Raw genomic sequence first — 20,539 nt, 5'->3', positions numbered from 1 at the left:
AGAAACCTCCAAAAAATGGGCTGCCCGCCGGGCCTATTATATTATCTTAAGCTGTTGCATAGTAACACCACTGCCAGTCTCAAATTGGATGGCCAGGGCACTATTACCACCTATCAAACAAAGTAGGGGAGAAAAGCAGGGATGTGTGACTGCGCCTCTTATTTGCAATCGGTTTGTTGCTGCTGATCCTCAATTTATCCATTCACTACATAACTGCCCCCCTAAAGTAGGTTCCACACATTCTCCATTATTAGCATACACTGACGATTGTCATTTTAGACCACACTTTTAGTGGCCTAAGAAGTCTGCGAATGCTCTTTGGCAGTATGTAGGGCTGAACAGATTGATTATTAACCATGAGAAAACTTTGATGGCCTTTTCTGGTAAAAAGATTGCCCTCCTATGTTTGGCAAAGCTCTGGAAATACTGTATACTCCTATGTATAAATATCTGGGGGTGGAGTTTGATGTAAAAGGGGACTATCACTCATGCATTCAGGCACATGTGGGAAAAGCGGCCCAACTGACTGCATTGATTTATCAATTTACCTGCAAACCGAGTGGGTACTCCATATGGGGTGCCCGGCAATTATGCATTTAATATGTGTACCAGCTGTAATTTACGGCTGGAAGCTCTTATGGCTACCGATCTGAATTGGCTTCAAATTGTGTATGGAAAGTTCTGGAGAAAACGTCTGGGGCTCCTCAATGTGTTCCAGTGGCAATCCCATGGCTTGAATTGGGCCTCATCTCTTTAAAAGCTATGGTTCTAAAAAAAGAGAGCAGAACTATATATAAGAATTCTAAACACTCCAGATAACCTACTTTTTGATAGTCTTGGTGAGGGAATTCGAAGAGACAAGGTGAACGCCCAATTCAAGAAACATGGATCTATTTGTGGATATTGATTTGGACTCCGAAATCGGCTGCTGAAGCTGCTGTGATGAGACATTCTGGGCAGGAGGGTAGACCTCTGGGAATGAAACCATTTTGTTGCATCTTGAAAATTTGAAAAAATATACATGTGTTCAAAATATGCTCTATACTGAGATCTCAGCCATACCTAAACCTGGGTCCCTCGATCAAGCTCAGGAGGTTTTTACTCTTGCTCAGAATTAATGATCTACCGGTACTGGCCTCTATTGGCCCTATGAGACAGATTTCAATGGTAGATTGCTTCTGTAGAGTATGTAAGAATAAAAAGAGTTATGAAACTGCTAAGCATGTTCTTACAAAGGGCCCTAGGAATTTGTGTATCATCTAGACTCCATTAAAGAAGTATCATTTTGGCTTCAGTGCAGCAACACGTTAAATGTGAGCCTACAGTTATCCCTGTATAGGGTTTGGTTAGCGATAGAAAAAAGATTGGAGCATTGACAATGATCTGGCTCTCAGTGATTTACATATGAAATGTAATGTCAATGTTAAGGGGATATCCAATCCGAACATGAATAATTTCAAGGATTATATATACTGGTTGTTGAATTCGAAACCTAGTTCGAGAGGCAGTATTGTTAACTGAGCTATGCAAGTCAACTAACGGAATGTAACTCAGAATATCTTGTCTTATTTCTTTTAAATGTTTTAAGCTGGTTGTTAGATTTTTTTTGTATTGTGATTTTAATTACGTGAAAAGCTTTTCTTTGTAAAAACACTGACACATTAAATAAAACTAGAGTCCTTGGGGCGACCAGAGATGGGGAGAGTGATGGAGCAGAGAAAAGGGCTCAGTTGAACCTGGGAAGGTCTGTCCTAGAGAAAGCAGGTCACGCAGTCAAGAGCCAGGTCTGTGATGCCAAGGTTATCGTGGAGCTGCTTTATAAGGGTGGCATGATTGACTGTATCAAAAGTAGAGGAAAAGTCAAGAAGGATAAGAACGGAAGGACAGTTTGAATAGAGATTAGAGAGCAAGTCCTCACAGGTGTTCAGGAGTGTAGTTTCCATGCCTCTAACTGCTCTAAAACTAGACTGGTGGTCGTGGAGACAACTAACAGATTCAGTGTGGTAGCTAAACCGGCAGATGGCCAGCTCCTCAAGAGTTTGCCCAGGAAAGGGGTAATGGAGATAGGGCAGTAGTTGGCTGGACAAGAGGGGTCGTCGGATTGGCTTTTTTAGGAGGGGGTGCGCAAGGGTGTAGCGGGAAGGAACCAGTGGCAAAGGAGTGATTGCAGAAATCGACCTGGGCTGGAGCAAGGGAGGCCATGGTGTCCTTGATGGTTCTGGAGAAGCAGGTGAGCACCTGTTTAGACAAGTCTGCTCTATGCAAGTCTCATCCAGAGACCTCATCCGGTGATATGGGAGAGTAGGAGGGAAGGAGATAGGGGGGACTAAGGGAGACCTGAGAATGGATGAGGGAGAAGGGAGCGGGGTAGTGGAGAGAGGGGACAGGATGTCCTGAGTTTTAGTAATTAAGTGAGTGGCCAGTGTACTGCAGAGGAGAAATGGAGACTGCAGTAGAATTGGCGAGTTACTTGCAGATTCTGAGCAGTTCATCCGTGTTAGTGGCCCCAGAGATGCGGGCTTGACTATAGGCCGCCTTCTTCGGGCAGATGCATAGTCTGTATTGCCTTTGGAGCAGCTGCCAGGCCAGTCTGTCAAAGGATGTGCTTGAAGCCTGCCACTTCCACCAAGCACTTTGTTTTAGAGAGGCTACGTCGGAGTCATAGCAGGTGTTGCGCTGAAGGCAGGCTCCATGCAGATCCTCGTGAACGGGGCAATGATGACCAGAGTGTTGGAGATGTAGAGGTGAAGGTTAGTAAGGGCTGTCGATGGTAGTCGGTGGCAGGAGTTGGAGGGCAAATGAAGGTAGCGGCAAAAGCAGCAACTGACACTCGCTTAATTGGTCGAATGACGGAGAAGTAGGCTGGCAGGGGCTTAGCTAGGGACCCAGGAGGTCCAGGTGAGGGGGCCAGGAGAGCATGATCAGACAAGGAGAGGGGTGTAGTGAGCAGGTTGGAGATGGAGATGGGGATGTCTGAGATGCAGACATCAAAGGTGTGTCTGGCTGAGTGTGTCAGACCAGAGGGAAGAATGGAGAGCGAAGAGTCAGAGGTTGCGGAAGAGTCCAGAGGCTGCATCAGCAGAATCGAGGTGAATATTGAAGACTCCAAGGAGGAGAAGCTTGCAGGTGGAGCACAGGAGAGAAGAGGTGATGTCAGATGACTGAGAGGGAGACCAGACCAGGGGGCCTGTAGATGGTGGCAACTGTCAGCGAGAGCCTAGGAGAAGCACCAAGCCTGCAGATGAGGCATTCGGGGGAGGAGTAGGACTGAGTGGATATGATGGTAGCAGTGACCCTTTCAGGGAAGATCATGGTCACTCCGCCCCGGACCAGTTAGGCCTGGGCTTCGAAAGGAACGTTAAGGCCTCTAGGAGGAGAGCATCAGAACTTGTGACAGAGCTGGACGTGAACCACGTCTCAGTGTGAGGACTTGGAGGTCTTCAAGGAGGTGGCAGAGGTCGGAGGAGTGTTTAATGGCAGAGTGAGAATTGATGGTAGCTAAATGGAGCCGATTGTCAATTTTGAAGGGCATCTGCAGAGGGGTACAGGAATCTGGTACACCTTTCGGTGGTGGTAGAAGGCGTGGCTGGAGAAGGGAGGAAGTTGATAGCGACGGAAGACGCCTATCAAGAAGGAGGAGGTTGGGCGAACAGCCCTGGACCATGACAATGCCATTCAGGTAGACATTAAGGATGGCCGCTAATGGAGGATGCAAAATATGCCAAGAGTACTTCACAATTGGTGAGGAAGAGAAAGGGGAGAGCACTGAAACCATATGGGGAATTTAAAGGTCTGGTACGCGAATGACAAAGAGGATGTCAGTGACTGTCTCCCTGGAAGAAGAGTCGTTCTCCAGCATGGGGTCTGGCATGGATTCACATGCTCCATGAATATTCCCCGTCGTCAAGCTGGGAATCCTCGGTATAGAAAAAAAAAACTATCAGTTTCGTTTCTGATCTGTCTTTCTTAGTAGTAACCAATCACTGGTCTCTGGGTCATATTGCCCCCAGCCAATGACTGCCCTCTCCCTAAGCCCCGCCTCTGGCAGCCATCCTCAGATTTTTACCGCACGTTCAAGTGTTGGGAGTCCTCGTGCTGTAGCTCTCGAGCTTTTGCTGCGTTTTTGTGCTTTTTTTCAGGAGATTTTTCTCATTTTTCGGATAAATAGAGCCTCAAGCTCCACCGTTTCTACATCCGATCAACGGGGATCCGTTTCTGAGTTTTCTACGCCCCTCAAGGGTGGAGATTTCATCGAGTTACGCTTTTGGAGGATTCCAGAAGTTCCGAGGCCTATCCCGGACATGGCCCAGGAGAAAGGAAGCTCGACGCCCGGGAAGCTGTTCAGGCCCTGCCCTGGATGCCAGCTTCACAATGTTTTCAAGGAGGACGAGCATTCGTTATGCCTCTACTGTCTCCATGAGGACAAGACGCACACGGAGAAGGACTGCGCGTTTTGTGGGAACATGTCGGAGCGGACCATGAAGGATCGCCACCTCTGTCTCGCCAACTGGCTGGAAGGGAGGAGCCCGTCGGGCGAGAAGAAGAAAAAGAAGTCCGAGCTGTCTTTTAAGTCCTGTTGGGGCGCCCCAGCGACGGGGGCCCAACAAAAGGCTAAGCACCGCGAGTCCGCAGGCACCGGGAGCGCCGAACGGTCGGGCTCCTTGGCTGCCAGGCAGGGCGCATCCTCCCCGGCGCCATCAACCACGAGCCAACACTCTGGCTCGGGTAAGAGGAAGTCCGAGAACCCGGCAAAGCGTCTGGAGAGGCCCCGGTCGATCTCGAAGATTCCGGCAGAGGGGGAGCGAGGCTCGGACACTCCCGCCAAGGTGAAGGCCCCAGGCGTCCAGAAGGAGGTGATGGCCTTAATTCACCCTGCTAAGACCTCGATTGAGGATGTCGCCGCGGCCCTGGCTCAGCCTGTGGAGGCTACACCAGTGGAGGCGCCCTCCGGACCCAGAGTCTCCCTGCCACCGCGGAGGAAGTCGTCTTTCAGGCCCATTGAGAAAGACCCCCACGAAGTCCTCTTTGGAAAAGGTGGGGGAGGGGCTGGTGGCCATCGTGTCTAAAGACACGACCTCTGAAGAAGAGCTCATCAAAGTCGTGGAAGAGGCCCAGCCCTTTGGGAGGGATCCCGACGAGGGTGATGACGAGAGCGACGGGGTCGCCGACAAGGCTCCTCAAGAGCCCTCGCGCCCGTCGTTTCCGGCGCCGCAGGACACTTCGGCGGCCATTTTGTCAGCGATTCAGTCCTTATGTTCGGAGATGAGGACAAGGTTGCCCCTCCCCCCGACGGAGGTACCTGAGCCAGACCCGACGGGGGAACCGGAGCCAGGACCTTCGGAAAGTCCACTGCATAAGAGGACGCATCCTACACCACCTCTCCCACCTCTGCGGCCTGCTCTGCCTTCCCCCCCGGTCTACTACCCACGGGGATGATACAGGCACTGACACGGCTACGACAGGTACAGATGACAACGGAGGCGACGACGGGACGTGTCCCCCGTTGCCCCCCTGCTCGGGCGTCCACGCCCGACGAAATTGGATCCTTTCATGCCATGATTTCCAGGGCATCCGAGCTCTTCCAGCTCTGCCCAGAAGAGAAGAAGGAAGAGTTCATTTACCAACGGCACGAGGCTAAAAGGAAGACGGTCCTCGCTGTACCGCTTCTTGATGACCTCTGGGATGAGGGGCTCGCCCTCCTCAAGAACCCTGCCACGGCGCCGGCAAAGAGGGACTGGTACGAGAAGTACCGGTTCCCCGACGCTGCCCCCTTGTGCCTTCGGGCGCAACCTACCCCAGATTCGGTCGTCTCGGCGGCGGCAAAGAAGAAAGCTGGGGGGGCATCGGTCTCGACATCAACTTCCCCGCCGGACGGCGAGGGCAGGAAGTTGGACACGATGGGACGACGGATCATCTCATCCGCAGCGACAACTATCAAGGCGGCCAAAGCCCTGGCTATCGTAGCCCGCTACGACAGGGAGTTGATTCAAAATCGCCCCTCTGTTGGACTTCCTTTCTGCACGCCAAAAGGACTGAGGCCCTTGAAATCCTACAGGAGGGTGAGATTGCTTCGGACCACGCCATCACGGTGGCAACGGACATCGCCGACACCGGTTTCCGTCAGTTGGGCAACGGCATTTGCTTGAGACGACGAGGATGGCTCAAGGCCACGGATTTCCGCCAGGACGTACAAACCAAGGTTTTGGACATGCCCTTCGGGAACAACCTGTTTGGGAAGGCGGTCGATGAGTCCCTTCAGGCCATCAAGACAGACACAGAGACTGCCCAGGCACTGGGAGTGCTCCAACGACGACGACGGCCGTCCTTTCAGAGCTCCGGAAGCAGACAAGGTGCCTCCAAGGGATCCAGCAGTGGCTCCTCCACGTACCGTCAAGCGGCAAGATCTTCGTCCCAGGAAGCCTACAGGGGACACGGCAAGTCAGGTGGTGCCCGTCGTCAAGGTCAAGGCGGCCTCCAAACAAGATTAAACTGACCGTAGGGTCGGGCCCCCGCCAAAGCACCCCGGTGGGAGGCCGGCTGGCGAGGTTCGTCAGCGTGTGGGAGTCCATCTCCACCGACCGTTTGGTGCTGGACGCCCTGACCCAAGGGCACGCCCTCGAGTTTCAGAAGAAGTGCCCTCGAGTTCCACCCATGGCCAGGAAGGAAAATCACATCCCTCATCTACTGTTGGAAGTAAGGGCGATGCTCAAGAAGGGTGCCATCGAGCTTGTCCCAAGGAGGCTTCGGGGCTCCGGAGTTTACTCAAGGTAGTTCTTCGTAAAAAAGACCGGAGGATGGCGCCCCAACCTGGACCTACGACGACTGAACAAGTACATCAAGGCACAGAAGTTCCGTATGGTCACCCTCCAGCACGTGCTGGGACAGCTGGAGGAGGGCGATTTCCTGTCGTTGGACTTGGAGGATGCGTACTTCCACATCCCCATTCTAAAAAGACACAATGTTCCTCAGGTTCGTGGTCCAAGGGCGGCACTACCAGTTCAAAGCCCTCCCGTTCGGATTGACGTCAGCACCCAGGGTGTTCACCAAGTGCCTCGCACCGGTGGCGGCGCGGCTGCGCCTACTGGGGATCCACGTCTACCCCTACCTGGACGACTGGCTCATCCAGGCAAGGACAAGGGAGCTCGCCGTGGAGCACACTGCGAAGACCGTCCAGCTGCTCACGGACCTGGGATTCTCCAAAATCCCACCTGGTTCCGTCACAAGTCGCCCTGTTTCTGGGAGCCAAGCTCGACTCAGTGGCGTGGCTGGCCTCGCCGTCAGAGGAAAGGACTAGGGCCATTCTGGGCAAGGTGCAGTGTCTGCTGGCCACGGACATGGCCAGGGTAAAATCAAATCTCTCCTCGGGATGATGTCCTCCTGCATTTATCTGGTGCGCCTTTGCAGGCTTCGGATGCGCCCCTTACAAGAGTTCCTCGACACCCGCTGGGTCCAGTCGACGGGCAGCTTCGAGGACAGGATCCCTCTCAACGAGATGTTCCGTCAGGCGATCCGGTGGTGGGGTACCCACTCCAATCTGTCGGCGGGCACAGACTTTCAGAACCCAGCTCACCAGGTGATGGTGACGACGGACGGCTCCCTGGAAGGTTGGGGAGCGCACTCCGGAGATGTTCACGCGAGAGGCCTTTGGCTCCCGGATGACAAGTCTCTCCACATCAACATCTTGGAGCTCCGCGCAGTGTTCTGGGCTCTCAGGTCCTTTCTTCCGTCCCTCAAGGGCAAGGTGGTGAGGATCTTCACCGACAACACCACCACGATGTTCTACATCCGGAAGCGGGCGGAACCAGGTCCCCTGCCCTATCCAAGGAAGCCCAGGATCTGTGGCATTGGGCCGTCGCCCAGGGGATGTTTCTGGTGCCTCTTCATCTAGCAGGAATAAGAAACACGATTGCCGACTCACTCAGCAGGGAGCTGCGCTCATGCCAAGAGTGGGAACTATGCCAGGATCAAGTGGATCGACTCTTCCGACGATGGGGCGAACCCCAAATCGATCTCTTCGCAACGGCGACGAATTCCAAGTGCCGGAGGTTCGCCAGCAGGTTCCCCCAGCCAAGGAGCATGGGCGATGCTTTCTCGTTCCCCTGGGACGGACCTATTTCTTTATGCGTTCCCTCCGCAGCCGTTGCTGCTCCGGCTCATCAACCAGCTCAAGAGGTCCGGGTGCAGGATGATCCTCGTCGCACCGGCGTGGCCGAGACAGATCTGGTTCTTGGACCTTCTGGACTCGTCAACGTCCCCACCAGTCAAGCTACCGACGGACGCAGACCTTCTCTCCAGAGAAGGAGGCGCCATTCTTCACCACAACCCAGAGTCGCTGAACTTGCAGGCCTGGCTCCTGCAGCACTAGAGTTTGGAGGGTACGACATCCCGGCCGACTGCAGAGAGGTTCTTGCAAAGGCCAGGGCGTCCTCAACTCTCAAGTGCTATGGACATAAATGGAAGAGGTTCTCTGTCTGGTGCCGTGCACAGAAGATTAACCCTCTGCGGATTACGGCCCCTCAAGTACTGCCGTACTTACTGTTTTTGGCCAAACCTGGACTGGCTCACGCCTCCATCAAAATATATCTGGCTGCTATCTCCCGATATACCAGGACTACGGGACGGGCGTCCTTGTGGTCTCATCGCCTGGTGAAAGAATTCATGAAGGGACTATTCCGATCATTCCTGCCAGTGAAGGCTCCTGCCCCGGCGTGGGAGCTTAATGTGGTGCAGACCAGGCTCATGGGGGGGGCCCCCATTCCAGCCTATACATTCGGCGCCTTTGAAGTTCCTGTCATGGAAGACAGCTTTCCTCGTGGCCATCACCCCGGCACGATGAGTGGGAGAGATCCAGGCCCTATCTTGCAAGCCTCCATACTTGACTTTTCATGACACGAGGGTGGTGCTGAGGACACACCCCTCCTTTATGCCCAAGGTGCCGTCGGACTTCCACCTCAACAAGCCCTTGGTGTTGCCAGTTTTCTTCCCGTCGCCTTCGTCGCCGGCCGAGAGGACTTTGCGCTCGCTGGATGTAGCTAGAGCGCTGAAGTTCTCCGTGGACCGCACGAAGAGTTTTCGGAAGACGTCACAGCTGTTTGTGAACTTTGGCACTGTGAATCAAGGGAAGGCTCTCTCGAAGACTTCCATTTCCAGATGGCTCTCCGGCTGCATCATGCACTGTCACCGGTTGGCAAACCGACCACTGCCCGGCCGTCCGAGAGCCCATTCGACCAGAGCGATCGCTGCTACCACGGCGCTCCTGTCTGGTGTGCTCCTGCTGGACATCTGCAGGGCTGCGACATGGAGGTCGACGCACACCTTCACAAGATTCTACTGCGTTGATCGGGACTCCAGGGAGGAGTCCAGGGTCAGCCAAGCAATGCTGCGCAACCTGTTCGCCTAAGGTGAGGAGGTAAGAGTTGCTTAATGTTGAGTTGTTGTATTGCTTAATGTTGAGCCTGTTGCCACCTCCCGTGGTTGTGCATGTGTTTACTGCTATGTGTTCTCTTATTCATGAGCATGCCAGACCCCATGCTGGAGAAGGAACAAGTTACTTACCTGTAACTGTTGTTCTCCAGCATGGGTCTGGCATGGATTCATATGCGAACTCTCCCGCCTACCCCTCTGCGGCTCTTCACTTGGTCATACTGCCACTTTACGTGCTACCAAATCTGAGGATGCTGCCTGAGGCGGGGCTTAGGGAGAGGGCAGCCATTGGCTGGGGGGCAGTATGACCCAGAGACCAGTGATTGGTTACTACTAAGAAAGACAGATCAGAAACGAAACTGATACTGTTTTCTTTTTCTATACCGAGGATTCCCGGCCTGACGACGGGGAATATTCATGAGCATGTGAATCCATGCCAGACCCATGCTGGAGAACAACAGTTACAGGTAAGTAACTTGTTCCATATAGGCGTCGCCGATGGGCAGGCATGGATTGGGGGTCAGGATATCCTTCTTTACATTTTTCCTTCAAGACTCTGAAAGAGAGAGAGAGGTGATGAGTAGCAGTTTCAGAATATAGGGGTGATTGAAAGCGCCATCGAGGGAGAGCACAGGGAGAAGGGGGTGGCGGGAGAGGGAGAAACTGCAGTGCAGAACACCCACCTTCAACACAAAACAATGCAACCATCTAGATTCAAGTGCCCAGGATAAAGGGGAAAATACCTAAGTTCCAGCATACAGCAGGAAAATTAAAGACCCCTAGATATTAGTTTACTGGATAAAGGGGGACAAGCCTAGATGGAGGGATAGAAGGAGGAACTCCTACATTTCAACACACATCAATGAAAAACACCCAGTTTTAACTTTTCTAGATAGAGGGGGAAAAGTCCAAATGGCTAACTGAGACAATTTGTGTAAATGCTAGATAGGTGACCTACAACTGTGGGCGACATGCAGCAGACTGCAAGGTTAGCAATAGGAGTAAATAGAGAGTAGGGACGGTTAAATAGGAAACAGTAATGACTATTCCCCATGCCCTCACCTTTCTTACCTTGTCAGTCGCTGCTGGTTGATGGCTGTGCCGCATGCTCCACCGGTGAACACTGACCAACACAATGCGAAGCTGCTACTCTAGGTGCTGTCCTTTGCCTCGGGGCCCTTTGCCAGAGGGGGCTGCCCTGGTAAAATATATGTAGATGGGGCTCTAGGCCCAAACTGAGTCTTGCGGGGTGGTGCGAGAGGCAGAAGGAAGGGGGACCAGGAAGCGGGTGGGGGCGGGAGCAGGGGAGTGCACGGGCAACAATAAGGCAAAAAATACAAATTATAAGGGGTGCCACAAAGTGGTTTGTTTTCACTTAGGCATGATGGTAAAAGTCTGTGGGAGGAAGACCTGTACCATAAACAAAGAGGAGCCTCTTTTGGACAAATGGTGGTCATCTTGGAGGGGATCGGCGTGCTATTGTCATCGGTAGAAGCCATATTTTCAGGTCCCTGCCATTATCGTGCACTTTAGCGATTTGAAAATATCTTAACTGTGCTGAAGAGTATCTTCTTCGTAAATGGTGCTTTTTCACCAGGACGCCAGGATAGTACTGGTATGGTGGCTACAACACATGCCTGGAATGGCAGAACCATTTTCGATCAACCCTGGAATCAAACGTTCTGCTAGAGGGTTATAATTTCGCATTTATATAGCGCTACGAACCCTCAGGTATCTGATCGCTGCTTATTATTACCCACTGTGTGTGGTGCTCATTTATCAACCTCGGAAGGATGAAAGGCTGAGTTTGGCCCCACGGGATTCGAACCTGTTAGCAGGCTCTGCACGGATGTCAAAGCAAGCGCTCTACTCGCTGTGCCACTTGACCAGGTTGTTAAATTCCTGGTTTTTCTTTTAGATAATTATTCTCTACTTCTTTCTTGTTGTTTTCTTTACTTATTTTTCTTCAGCAATGTTGCCCAATTAGGGGCTCTTTATACATAGCACGTAGTCTGTGGTTTCCGTTTGGCTTTTGCACTAGTTCACCATTTCCATCTTCTGTTCAGGATTTCCTTTTTCTATGATATTCCTCTTTTCTGGTTAGACCTTCTTGATCTGTTTGGAGCTCAATATGAATATTCAAATCTTGAGACTTGTTCCTTCTATTATTTGTGGCAAGATGTTCTCCTTGACTGGGATGAGTATGAGCACTTCCGTAATAACTGTCATTCACTTCACTCAATGTCGCTGTTTGATCTTTACTGTGACAATTATGGGCGTTCAGTAATGATTCTCTTCTGTCCCCCTTCCGGGTCCCTTGTTTTCCTCGTTACCTGCTGTGTTCAGGGATAACTTCACTGGGTTTGCACTTCGGCTTGGACCTTCTCTCCAGTTTCAGATTGGCCTCTTGTGATTCATCTGTTCCTTCGTGTCAGTGTGCAGGCGGATTGCCCGGTATCTTCTCTATCGGTAGGTTCAGCATTGGATATGGCAGAATGGAATCTGCACAGTCCACAGGACCTCTGGAACACTGTGGCTCGGTTGTGGGCACTCAACCCTCTCTCAGGATAAGGACGTCTTGCAACCTCTTTGGATTCTTTTTCCTTCAGTTTTTCGACCCTGCGCATCCATCACTGCGTTTTTTTTTCCTCTCAATCACGGGACCCTGCGCATCCTTTCTCGTCTTCACAGAAGCCGGAAAGCCACTTTGTAACTTGCTGACTTTCTCTCCACCCCTTTCTTCTATTACATAGCTGTGGGTCTTTCCTCAGTGGAGTCTCGTATTCCTTTCTTTGTGTTTGTTTTGTCTTCTTTGTTACGCCACAGATCTTGGTCATGTCAGTTATATATGATTTTTCTTGTAACTGAGAAATCTCTTGATGGCGATAACATGTTGGCATTTTCTTGATACGTTTCTTTACTAGAGGTATTTGTGACGAACTCGCTAAGAAACCTTACAACCATAGCTCGTCGGGCACAGGAGCCCTTGTACACAAAAAGGAGTCTCCCGGTGAGGTCCCCCTGACTTGGACCCCTTGGGAGGGTGTTGCAGAGCAGGCTCCCCCTTGGAGGAAAAGAGATGAATTCTCACGATTCTTACACATAGATTGCCTGGCATGCCTTGCACTTTTATTCATGATCCAGGCACTGGCCAGGGTCTGAGTACAGTGTATTCTTTTTCAAAATGGACAAGGTATCCCCCATCCATTTTTATATAAACAATCTAGGAGGCACAAGGTCCATTCTCTTGCAGAGATAGAGAAGGGTTTCTGGCACTACTGCTTGGAGACTATCGATCAGGGATGCATACGTTCCAGAACAATTGAATGTAGTACGGGCCTTGCAAATTCTTAAAAATCCCACTAGACCTGCAGGGCGAGGCCCTTAGTTTACATACACGACTTGAGAGAAATGCACTTGCCCCAAGGCGACAGATGCCAAAATATTTGCCAGTGCTTTTTGTAAAATGGTGCATGTCACCATAAGCGCACTTCAATTTGGTGCAATGCTGCCAAGCATGCACAGTGAAACTTGTATTTGCCATTTACTGCAAACAAAGTGTGTTTGCAGTAAAGGAAAAATAAGTTTCTAACATCCCCATACTCGCCAGCAAGGACATGTCATCCAAATGGTACTTGCCCTTCATAAAAACTACTTGCCAATGCTAGTGGTCTAGTAGATTTTGTGAGCTTTGTAGTAGCAGTCTGAAATTTCAGAAATCTAAGATTCCAGTGACGGGGGATAGAAGTGTGTTTCGGAATTTAGACATTTGCTAGGCGCAGTTTCAGACGGACCCATTTGTGTGTCGCCTCAACACTAATCTAATGACACTTCAGCTGGAGGCCAGACCCTTTGGCGATGATAGATGCTTTTCTGCATACTGGGTGCCAGGTATGTTGGATGTCCCCCACCCCCTCTCTCACAACCCCTCTGACCAACCCAGCACACTACCAATCTATTGGATATGATATTGGGGACCCTGGCAAGAGTACATTGGGAATATATTTCCAGTCCAACTAGCACTGAATTGTTTCCCTGTTGGATCTTTTGGGCCGCCGCACCCTTTAGTAGTGCCCAGGGGCCAGAACCTCCTGGCTTGGAGCATTTCCAGGTGAGATGGACACTCGTCATCACTTTGGTCAAGGCCGAGTGGCCCTTCTTTTTGAAACCACCTTAGTTGAGCATGGAAATTAAGAGACAACCAGGGAAATTTTGGACTAGCCGATTTCAGCAGGAATTGAGAGTTCAGTTTGTGCTTTCTGGGTTTGATTGTTTTAGTAACAAGGAGAAGCTAGGATTAAGATTCTAGATGTTTTTCATTAATGCAGTGTAGTTTGTACGATTTTCAACCTGTTGTTCTGTTCTTTAATTTAAGAAAACGTTTTACATGTATGATTTAATATGAACTGTTAACTTTTACAGTTTATTCTTTTTTTTTTTCTTCAATTCACCCAACTCTTTGAGCTGCTGTCTTGCATGTTTCAGTTGACAGTCTTGCTCCAGGCTAGTCCAGCGCACAGAGACATAACTTCTAACTCCCAGAAATTTGGCAAATACTCCAATACACTGAAGGATCTAGGACTACACGGTACTGATGAACCTACAGTGCCTTAACTTCGAAAAACCTGCATAAGCCTAAAAAGATGTTGAAATGGCACTATATATAAATTTCATGACTCCTGCACTAGCCTTCCAACCCACAATCCTGTGCAAGAGAATTCTGAATACTAATGAGGAGCTTTTTAAGTTCAAGAAGGGATATTTGTTTTTTAAAACATTTTTTTTTGTTTTTTAAACTGAGGTGCAGGCGCAACAGCAGAACACACCATGGCAGTCTCCAAAAGCCACTCGAGCCCAGCGGGATTGGGCAAAAATGCCAAAGGGACAGACCAAGTGTATGTTTCGGTGGTGGAGGCCAGCGGAACAGGCCTGCTGCCTATAATGGGATATGAACAACAAACCCCACTTAAAAAATAAAGTGCCAACTGAATAATGGGCTTAACAGCACTTCTAATATTAAAATGATGCAGTCAGTTAAACAATGAAATTACACAATGGACACTTTCTTGAACCTGTGGTGTTTTTAAAAAAATTTTTTTAAATGTTATTAACTCGCATCCTGCAGTTAGTCGCAGGTGGACTGTCTCTGAGTGGAGAAAGAGGACTGCAAAATTCTGCATTTCAGTGAGTGGGGAAAAATATCTTCCTGTCACAAACTGAAAAGACTGGTAAACTGGTTCCAGGGAATGTGTTGGGTAGCAAAGCTAAAGCGCTGGAAAATTCCAGTCCACAGAAAAAAGTAGCGGATAATTGCAGTCCAAAGGAAGCAATTAAATTTAAAAGGACCCTCTAAACGAGTTTTTGTCCTCCCAATCAGTTCCAAGTCCTGCCTGTTCTACCTGTCGTCCTACTCCTGGGACAGGCCTCATCTGTCCGTAAGTTGCAGAGCACAAAAGGGCGGCTGTCTGGGGGGCACACGGACCACTGGCTTGGAGACCAAGTACAAGTCTTGGTACCAGCCTCTATTGGGGTGGCATTACAGAAGCATAATGCTTCCTCTAGGCCCTTAATAAAATTGTCGTGTATGCTAAAGCGTTGGAAAATCTCCATCATACCACTTTTCAGTACTCTTCAGCATTATGACCAAAACCGTACTCCTAAAGTTGTAAGTAGTTGAATTAAAAATCCGCTTACAAAAAATACATAAACGCTTTTGACAAAATAGTCCGGGCTAAACTGTGGTCCAAATTAAACAACCGTAAATGTCCAATGTCGATTTGGGGCCCAATAAAAGCCCTTCACGTCCAAACTAAGATCTGGGTGAAACTAAGGAAACGGGGAGCACTATCTGAGGAGATTCCAGTCAAGCGAGGCGTCAAACAAGGATGCCCCTTTAGCTCCAGCTATTTTTATCGCCTTCCTCAGTGACTACCAAAACGACAAGGAAAAAATAAGAGCGTTTCCACCAAAAATCAGGAAAGTGACCATATCGCGACTCCTTTACGCGGACGACACCTTCATCATTGACCAAACACAAATTGGTCTACAACGGAAACTAACAAACTTGGCAAAATACACGAAATAGAATAACCTGGAAATTAACATAGTAAAAACTAAAGTACTGGTCCTGGATAAAACCACGAAGATGTCACCTAGACCGCCCAAATGGTTTCTCGACAAAACTAAAATTGAAGTAGTCAGTCAGTTCAAATACCTAGGTGTGACCATTGATGGGTCGGCCAAAGACAAAATGATGCAAGAACAGCTATGGGACAAGGTGAAACGATTAACAGCACAAACAAGAACGGTAGAAATTAAATTCGGGACATTTTCGCTCAACTTTTTATAAAGCAAAGGTCGTACCGTATATCATCTATGGCATGGAAGCTTCACTGAACATGCCAAGTGCGATATGGCAGAAGCTGGAAGGCCATGTATGGAAATCGGTTCTGGGCCTACCAAAGTCGACATCCATGCCCGCGATCAGATGAGAATTGGCCCTGGTGTCCTTGGCATCTTCGGTAGAGCAAAGCAAGATGAGACTATACAGGAAAATCCTGATGGCGGATTCCCTGCCAATATATAACATCATTGCAGAAGAGCTTAAGTGCGGCACGTGCAAGGCACTCAATAACTGGGCGCTAAGACAGCAAGAAACCCTTACAGAAATATCATGCTCAGAAGAAGATCTGAAAACCAACCCAGACCGAGTAAAATGGAAAATGGAACTTATGGACTGGATCACGATTGACACAGCTAGCGCAAACAAACTATTGACTCATCAGCCACCGACATTCAACAAAGTCAAAATGCCCCAGAACTACTGTATGAAATTTCCAAACAAACGCATGCAAGGTACGTTCCTGAAAGCTAGATTAAATTTGCTGATGACGCATGAAATCCTGGCAATTCACACCCCAACAATGGACAACAGTTGCCGCCTGTGCAAAAATAAAGATCAAGTGGAAACACTGAAACATTTAGTGTTGAGATGCCCAAAGACACATGAAAACAGAGCCATATAGCTTCAATCCTGTCTGAAAGGGGCGATAACACTAGACGAAGACGCGGTGTGGAACAGGTTAATTTCGGGAGAGACAACAAGATGGACACGGACAACGGTGAAGTTAATAGAATCGGCCTTTAAAATGATTACCCACCTAACGACAGAGGTGACGGCATTACCAGATACTCCGGAGGGGGCAGGGGCGAGACGCCCACATTTAAAGGTAGAACCTAGGTCGGACAAAACTTTGACAAGTAAACGCCAATTGAAGAGCGAGTCGAGAACACAAAATACCATGAAGAAGAAAAGACTAGACCAGAGAAGATTCATTAAGTCACCGTTTGATTGACGGATCCTTAGAGTGGAAGACTCTTGTAAAAATCGAAAAAACTTTTTGATTAATAAAAAAAAGTGTGTGTGTGTATATATATATATATATATATATATATATATATATACACACACAATTTAGAATTTAAATCTGTTTTCTGCTTGCGAAAGTGAACGCTGCACACTTCTTTTTTCACGCACTAATCATGCCTTTGCTGTTTTCTATCCCAAATAAAAAGGTGCACGTGTGTTGATACTTTCGGAAGTTGTTTTGGGGATAGCACAGTATTGGAACTAACCATCCAATCCGCGTGCAGTACGTGGGGTGGTTTTGCTTCCTTTTCAGGTAATCTTTGAACTCCGCTGATAAGGTAGTGGCTGGAAGAAAAAAAAATCCTCTTGGGGAGGACTCTTGTTTGTGCTTTTCTGCAAATATGTATTCCTTGTCCAACGCCCCACCCCCCGCAACACATGGCAGATTTGAGCCCTGATATATCGAAGCCTAGTGTCGGTTATCCAATCTGTTACTGCGCTTGAAATGCCTAATTTCTGCCTGTAATCTGATTACGGGAAGCTTGAGCTGCTCCAGTTTGCAGCCATTGCTGTGCACACACTACTTCCCGAGACACAGTCTGGTGACGGCTCCAGACCAGGCCTATGACACATCTCGGCATGATATTGGCGTGGACGTGCCCGGGGCTGTGGCTGGCTCGCAATTAGCTGCTGTAAATCTAGTTTTTGTTTCACTAGGTCCCTGGGGCCGCGCAGCACGACCATGTTCAGAAATCCGTGGCTTTCCAGTAATGTTGGAATGGGGCAGTTCACCGAGGATGCAGGTAAGGAGTTCAGTCAGCAGACGCCGAATGCGGACTGTTTTATTTGTGCAGTCAGGACAACAAGCAAATGGTTTTAGGAATAACCGTGCTTATTTCAAACGTACCAACACATAGTGGGTCGATTATTTTGAGGTTTTCGTCAAAGGAGGCTTTTCTGTTGTCCTCCGATTTTAATAGCTCTAATGAGCTTAGCCTGAAGTGGCATTGCTACTTGGCAGGACATGAGCTGGATTGTTAAAGTAAGCGCTGTTTACGTGGCCTCAGTGACATGCACCGATTTCCGGTAATCTTTCTGGTTTTAAGCTTGGCATTTCGAACATTGTACATAGGTTTGCAAACGGGTTGGAAACGAGCATGGGATGTTTGTATTAAAGGCCATATTTTGCGCTGTATTTTCTGTGGTATTGCCCGGCCAGTCGCCACCTATGTGTGTCTGTGCAGTATGTGTACCTTCAAGGCTTTGTGCATATTTCAGTGTTAATGGTCTCGTAAAGTTATAGAAATAGACACACGAGTTGGCTGCACACAGACCCTATTGATCAGTACAGTGGGGGAAGGGAGGGATTTGCACAGACTGGTTTAAGGCAATATTCCTTTGTAGGTCACAATATCCTTCCAATGCGTAGGTTGCATACGTTCTAGAACTATATCGTGATCTCCGTTGCATGCGAAATAATGCCAACAACTCTATCTTGGCAATTTCTCGAATGCTTTTATTTTTGTTTATGCATTCCATCAGCTACCTTGGATATTATATTGGCTCGCAGTGCGTAGTGTCTGATTTAAACCCCCCTTCTTAATGTTGCCACCTTTTTACTTCACTCCATATGCTATTGGAATTTGTGTAGAGGCCACATGCGACAACTGTGCACTTGGAACTGGAATTGGTTCCAAAATGAACATTGCATAATTGTTCGAAATGTCACATTTTGACACTTATGAAGATCCTAAAAATGGGCTCTGTAGATGAAGGCATTTCAAATTCTTAATGCCTGCAGACTATAACAACTAAACAGTTTGGTAGTGCAAACAGTTCGATTTGGGCCTCTGTACTGCAAACGGCGCATCCATGAGCCCACAGGTGGCCAATCTGGTCTGCCCCTTTCCCTCCAGACCGTACCCACTCAAACAGCCCAGCAAGAGAGGTCCTCGCAGGTCTTTGTTTTGTGAGCCCATGGCTTGTACTCTAATTCCTTGCCCTACATCTGTAGCCCCATGCCAAAGTTGAGCTAGTACTAGGAGTTTGAGATCTTGCACATTACATATATAACAATGAAAAAAATGCCAGGGTTGTTCTATGGTACATTACTGATCATGCATTTCCTTACTCTTGTTTAGATACTCCCCACAAAGTTGTGCAAAGATAAATAATTGGTTTTAATTCCCATTCGAGGATTGTTTTCTAAGTCCATGCAGCTCGTGACAACAAAGCTCTTGTTGGCAATCATGTCGAAATCCTTTGACCCGCAGCTACCCTCGTAGCAGCAAATCAAAATCTGGTACAGGGTGAGGATGAACAGATAAGGGCTTTACAAAAAGTGCTTCTCTGGGTGGGGAAAGGAAGGTTGCCAAAAACTGCCTCCAGTCCTCTAATGTGGCATCCTATGTTGGGTCCGGGACTCTGGCTGGGTCAGCAGTTGGGTGGCCGAACACTGTGCTTTCTGAAATATGGCACCTCTGGTTGTAAAGCTTTGGATTGTGACCGGAGCCACCAGGAAAAGGGGTGGTGGAATGGGGGTCAAGGAGCATGCACACACTTGAGCTGTGATCTGCTCCTTTGTGCTCGCCTGAAAAAGAAATGCTGCTGGCATGGTTCCGGACATCCTGGAAGGAACGTTGCAGAACCCTTTCCTTTCAGACATTTTATAATACCCGCGACCTTCCCCCCAGGCCCTGTGAGAACCCAAGCTCATCCCAAACCCTGCCCCGAAATTCTTGCCTTGTCATAGTAATCCACCAGACCTACTGGGTCCAATTTGTCACTCCTACCCTCAGCTCAGCAGCTAGTTTGCAATTGCTTAATTTCCCTTTACTCTTTCCTTCATGTTAAGCCTTGTTCCCTTTTATTGCTTATGCCTGGCTAGTGGCTGGCAACTTGATATTTTTATCCCTGGATAAAGTCACTCACCCCATCATTTCCCCACATACATGATAAAACACCATCTCTTATTTGCCAATAGTCGGGTATGACTAGCCAATGGCTAGTGGTGAGTGCAAATTGAGGCATGGGTTCCACTTCCTGCTCCTCTGGCTGTGTCACATTTATTGCTGGTTGTATTTTTTTGTCGCATCGTATAGACCTAATTGAAGACTTTGCCCAACCCTATTGCATTTCCTGAGCTAGAAATAACAGAAGGAAATATTAGTGTATTGTCCTCCCTTGCTCTGATTGCTATTCTCCCTTCCATTCCCCTGATTTCTCCTCTGAGCCACCAGGCTCTTCATCTGCTGGATTAAGGGTTCCATGGCTGTAAGCACCTGTTGGGGATGGACCCCCAGGTATGCCAGAGGGACACTGGAAGTCTGCTCACTTGGAGGGCACAGCACCCTCTCCCAGGATACACGGAGGACTCGGTCAACGGCAAGTTCAAACTTTTATTACAGGAAAACGAGGATCAGCACAGCAACAGAATATATCCATGCACACCTCGCTCTTCCTCGGCTCGCAGGCCGGTTTTACTTCCAAATGGCGTCAACATTTCGTCACAACTTGGGCCCCTGTCCAGAAAACCTATCGGGTCAACGTCTCACTCCAGGAGACCTGAGCAGTCAACGCACCTTATGCAATCTAGGCCAGCTCCCTTGTTAACACTTACAGGGATACCTTTATCTATGACACAAGCTAAAACGCCCAGCCCACAAGAATACCAATTGTGTACATATCTTCGGTCATCCGTGCCCTCGAGTCTATAGTCTAGGTTATTCACCAGAACCGTTAACCTCT

At 48.9% G+C, this 20,539-nt stretch overlaps 1 protein-coding gene across 5 annotated transcripts in view; it reads left to right on the top strand.

The window, feature by feature from the left end:
* SVIL (supervillin) overlaps positions 1 to 20,539 on the top strand; it is a 950,451-nt gene that overhangs the window by 105,204 nt on the left and 824,708 nt on the right. For 3 of the 5 annotated variants that reach the window (XM_069648081.1, XM_069648082.1, XM_069648080.1), the window contains exon 1: positions 17,387 to 17,595. The exons of 1 other annotated variant lie outside the window; for it this stretch is intronic. In XM_069648081.1, coding sequence (XP_069504182.1) covers positions 17,535 to 17,595 — 61 coding nt within the window. In that variant the 5' untranslated portion in view covers positions 17,387 to 17,534. Of the gene's footprint in view, positions 1 to 17,386; positions 17,596 to 20,539 lie in introns of those variants that run through there. One more of the 5 variants, XM_069648083.1, reaches the window with a different exon arrangement.

The sequence above is a fragment of the Ambystoma mexicanum genome, chromosome 2q (assembly GCF_040938575.1).
Source record: "Ambystoma mexicanum isolate Mex_15411 chromosome 2q, UKY_AmexF1_1, whole genome shotgun sequence".
NCBI classification, from domain to species: Eukaryota; Metazoa; Chordata; class Amphibia; order Caudata; family Ambystomatidae; genus Ambystoma; species Ambystoma mexicanum.
This window is presented reverse-complemented; position numbering and strand designations above follow the sequence as displayed.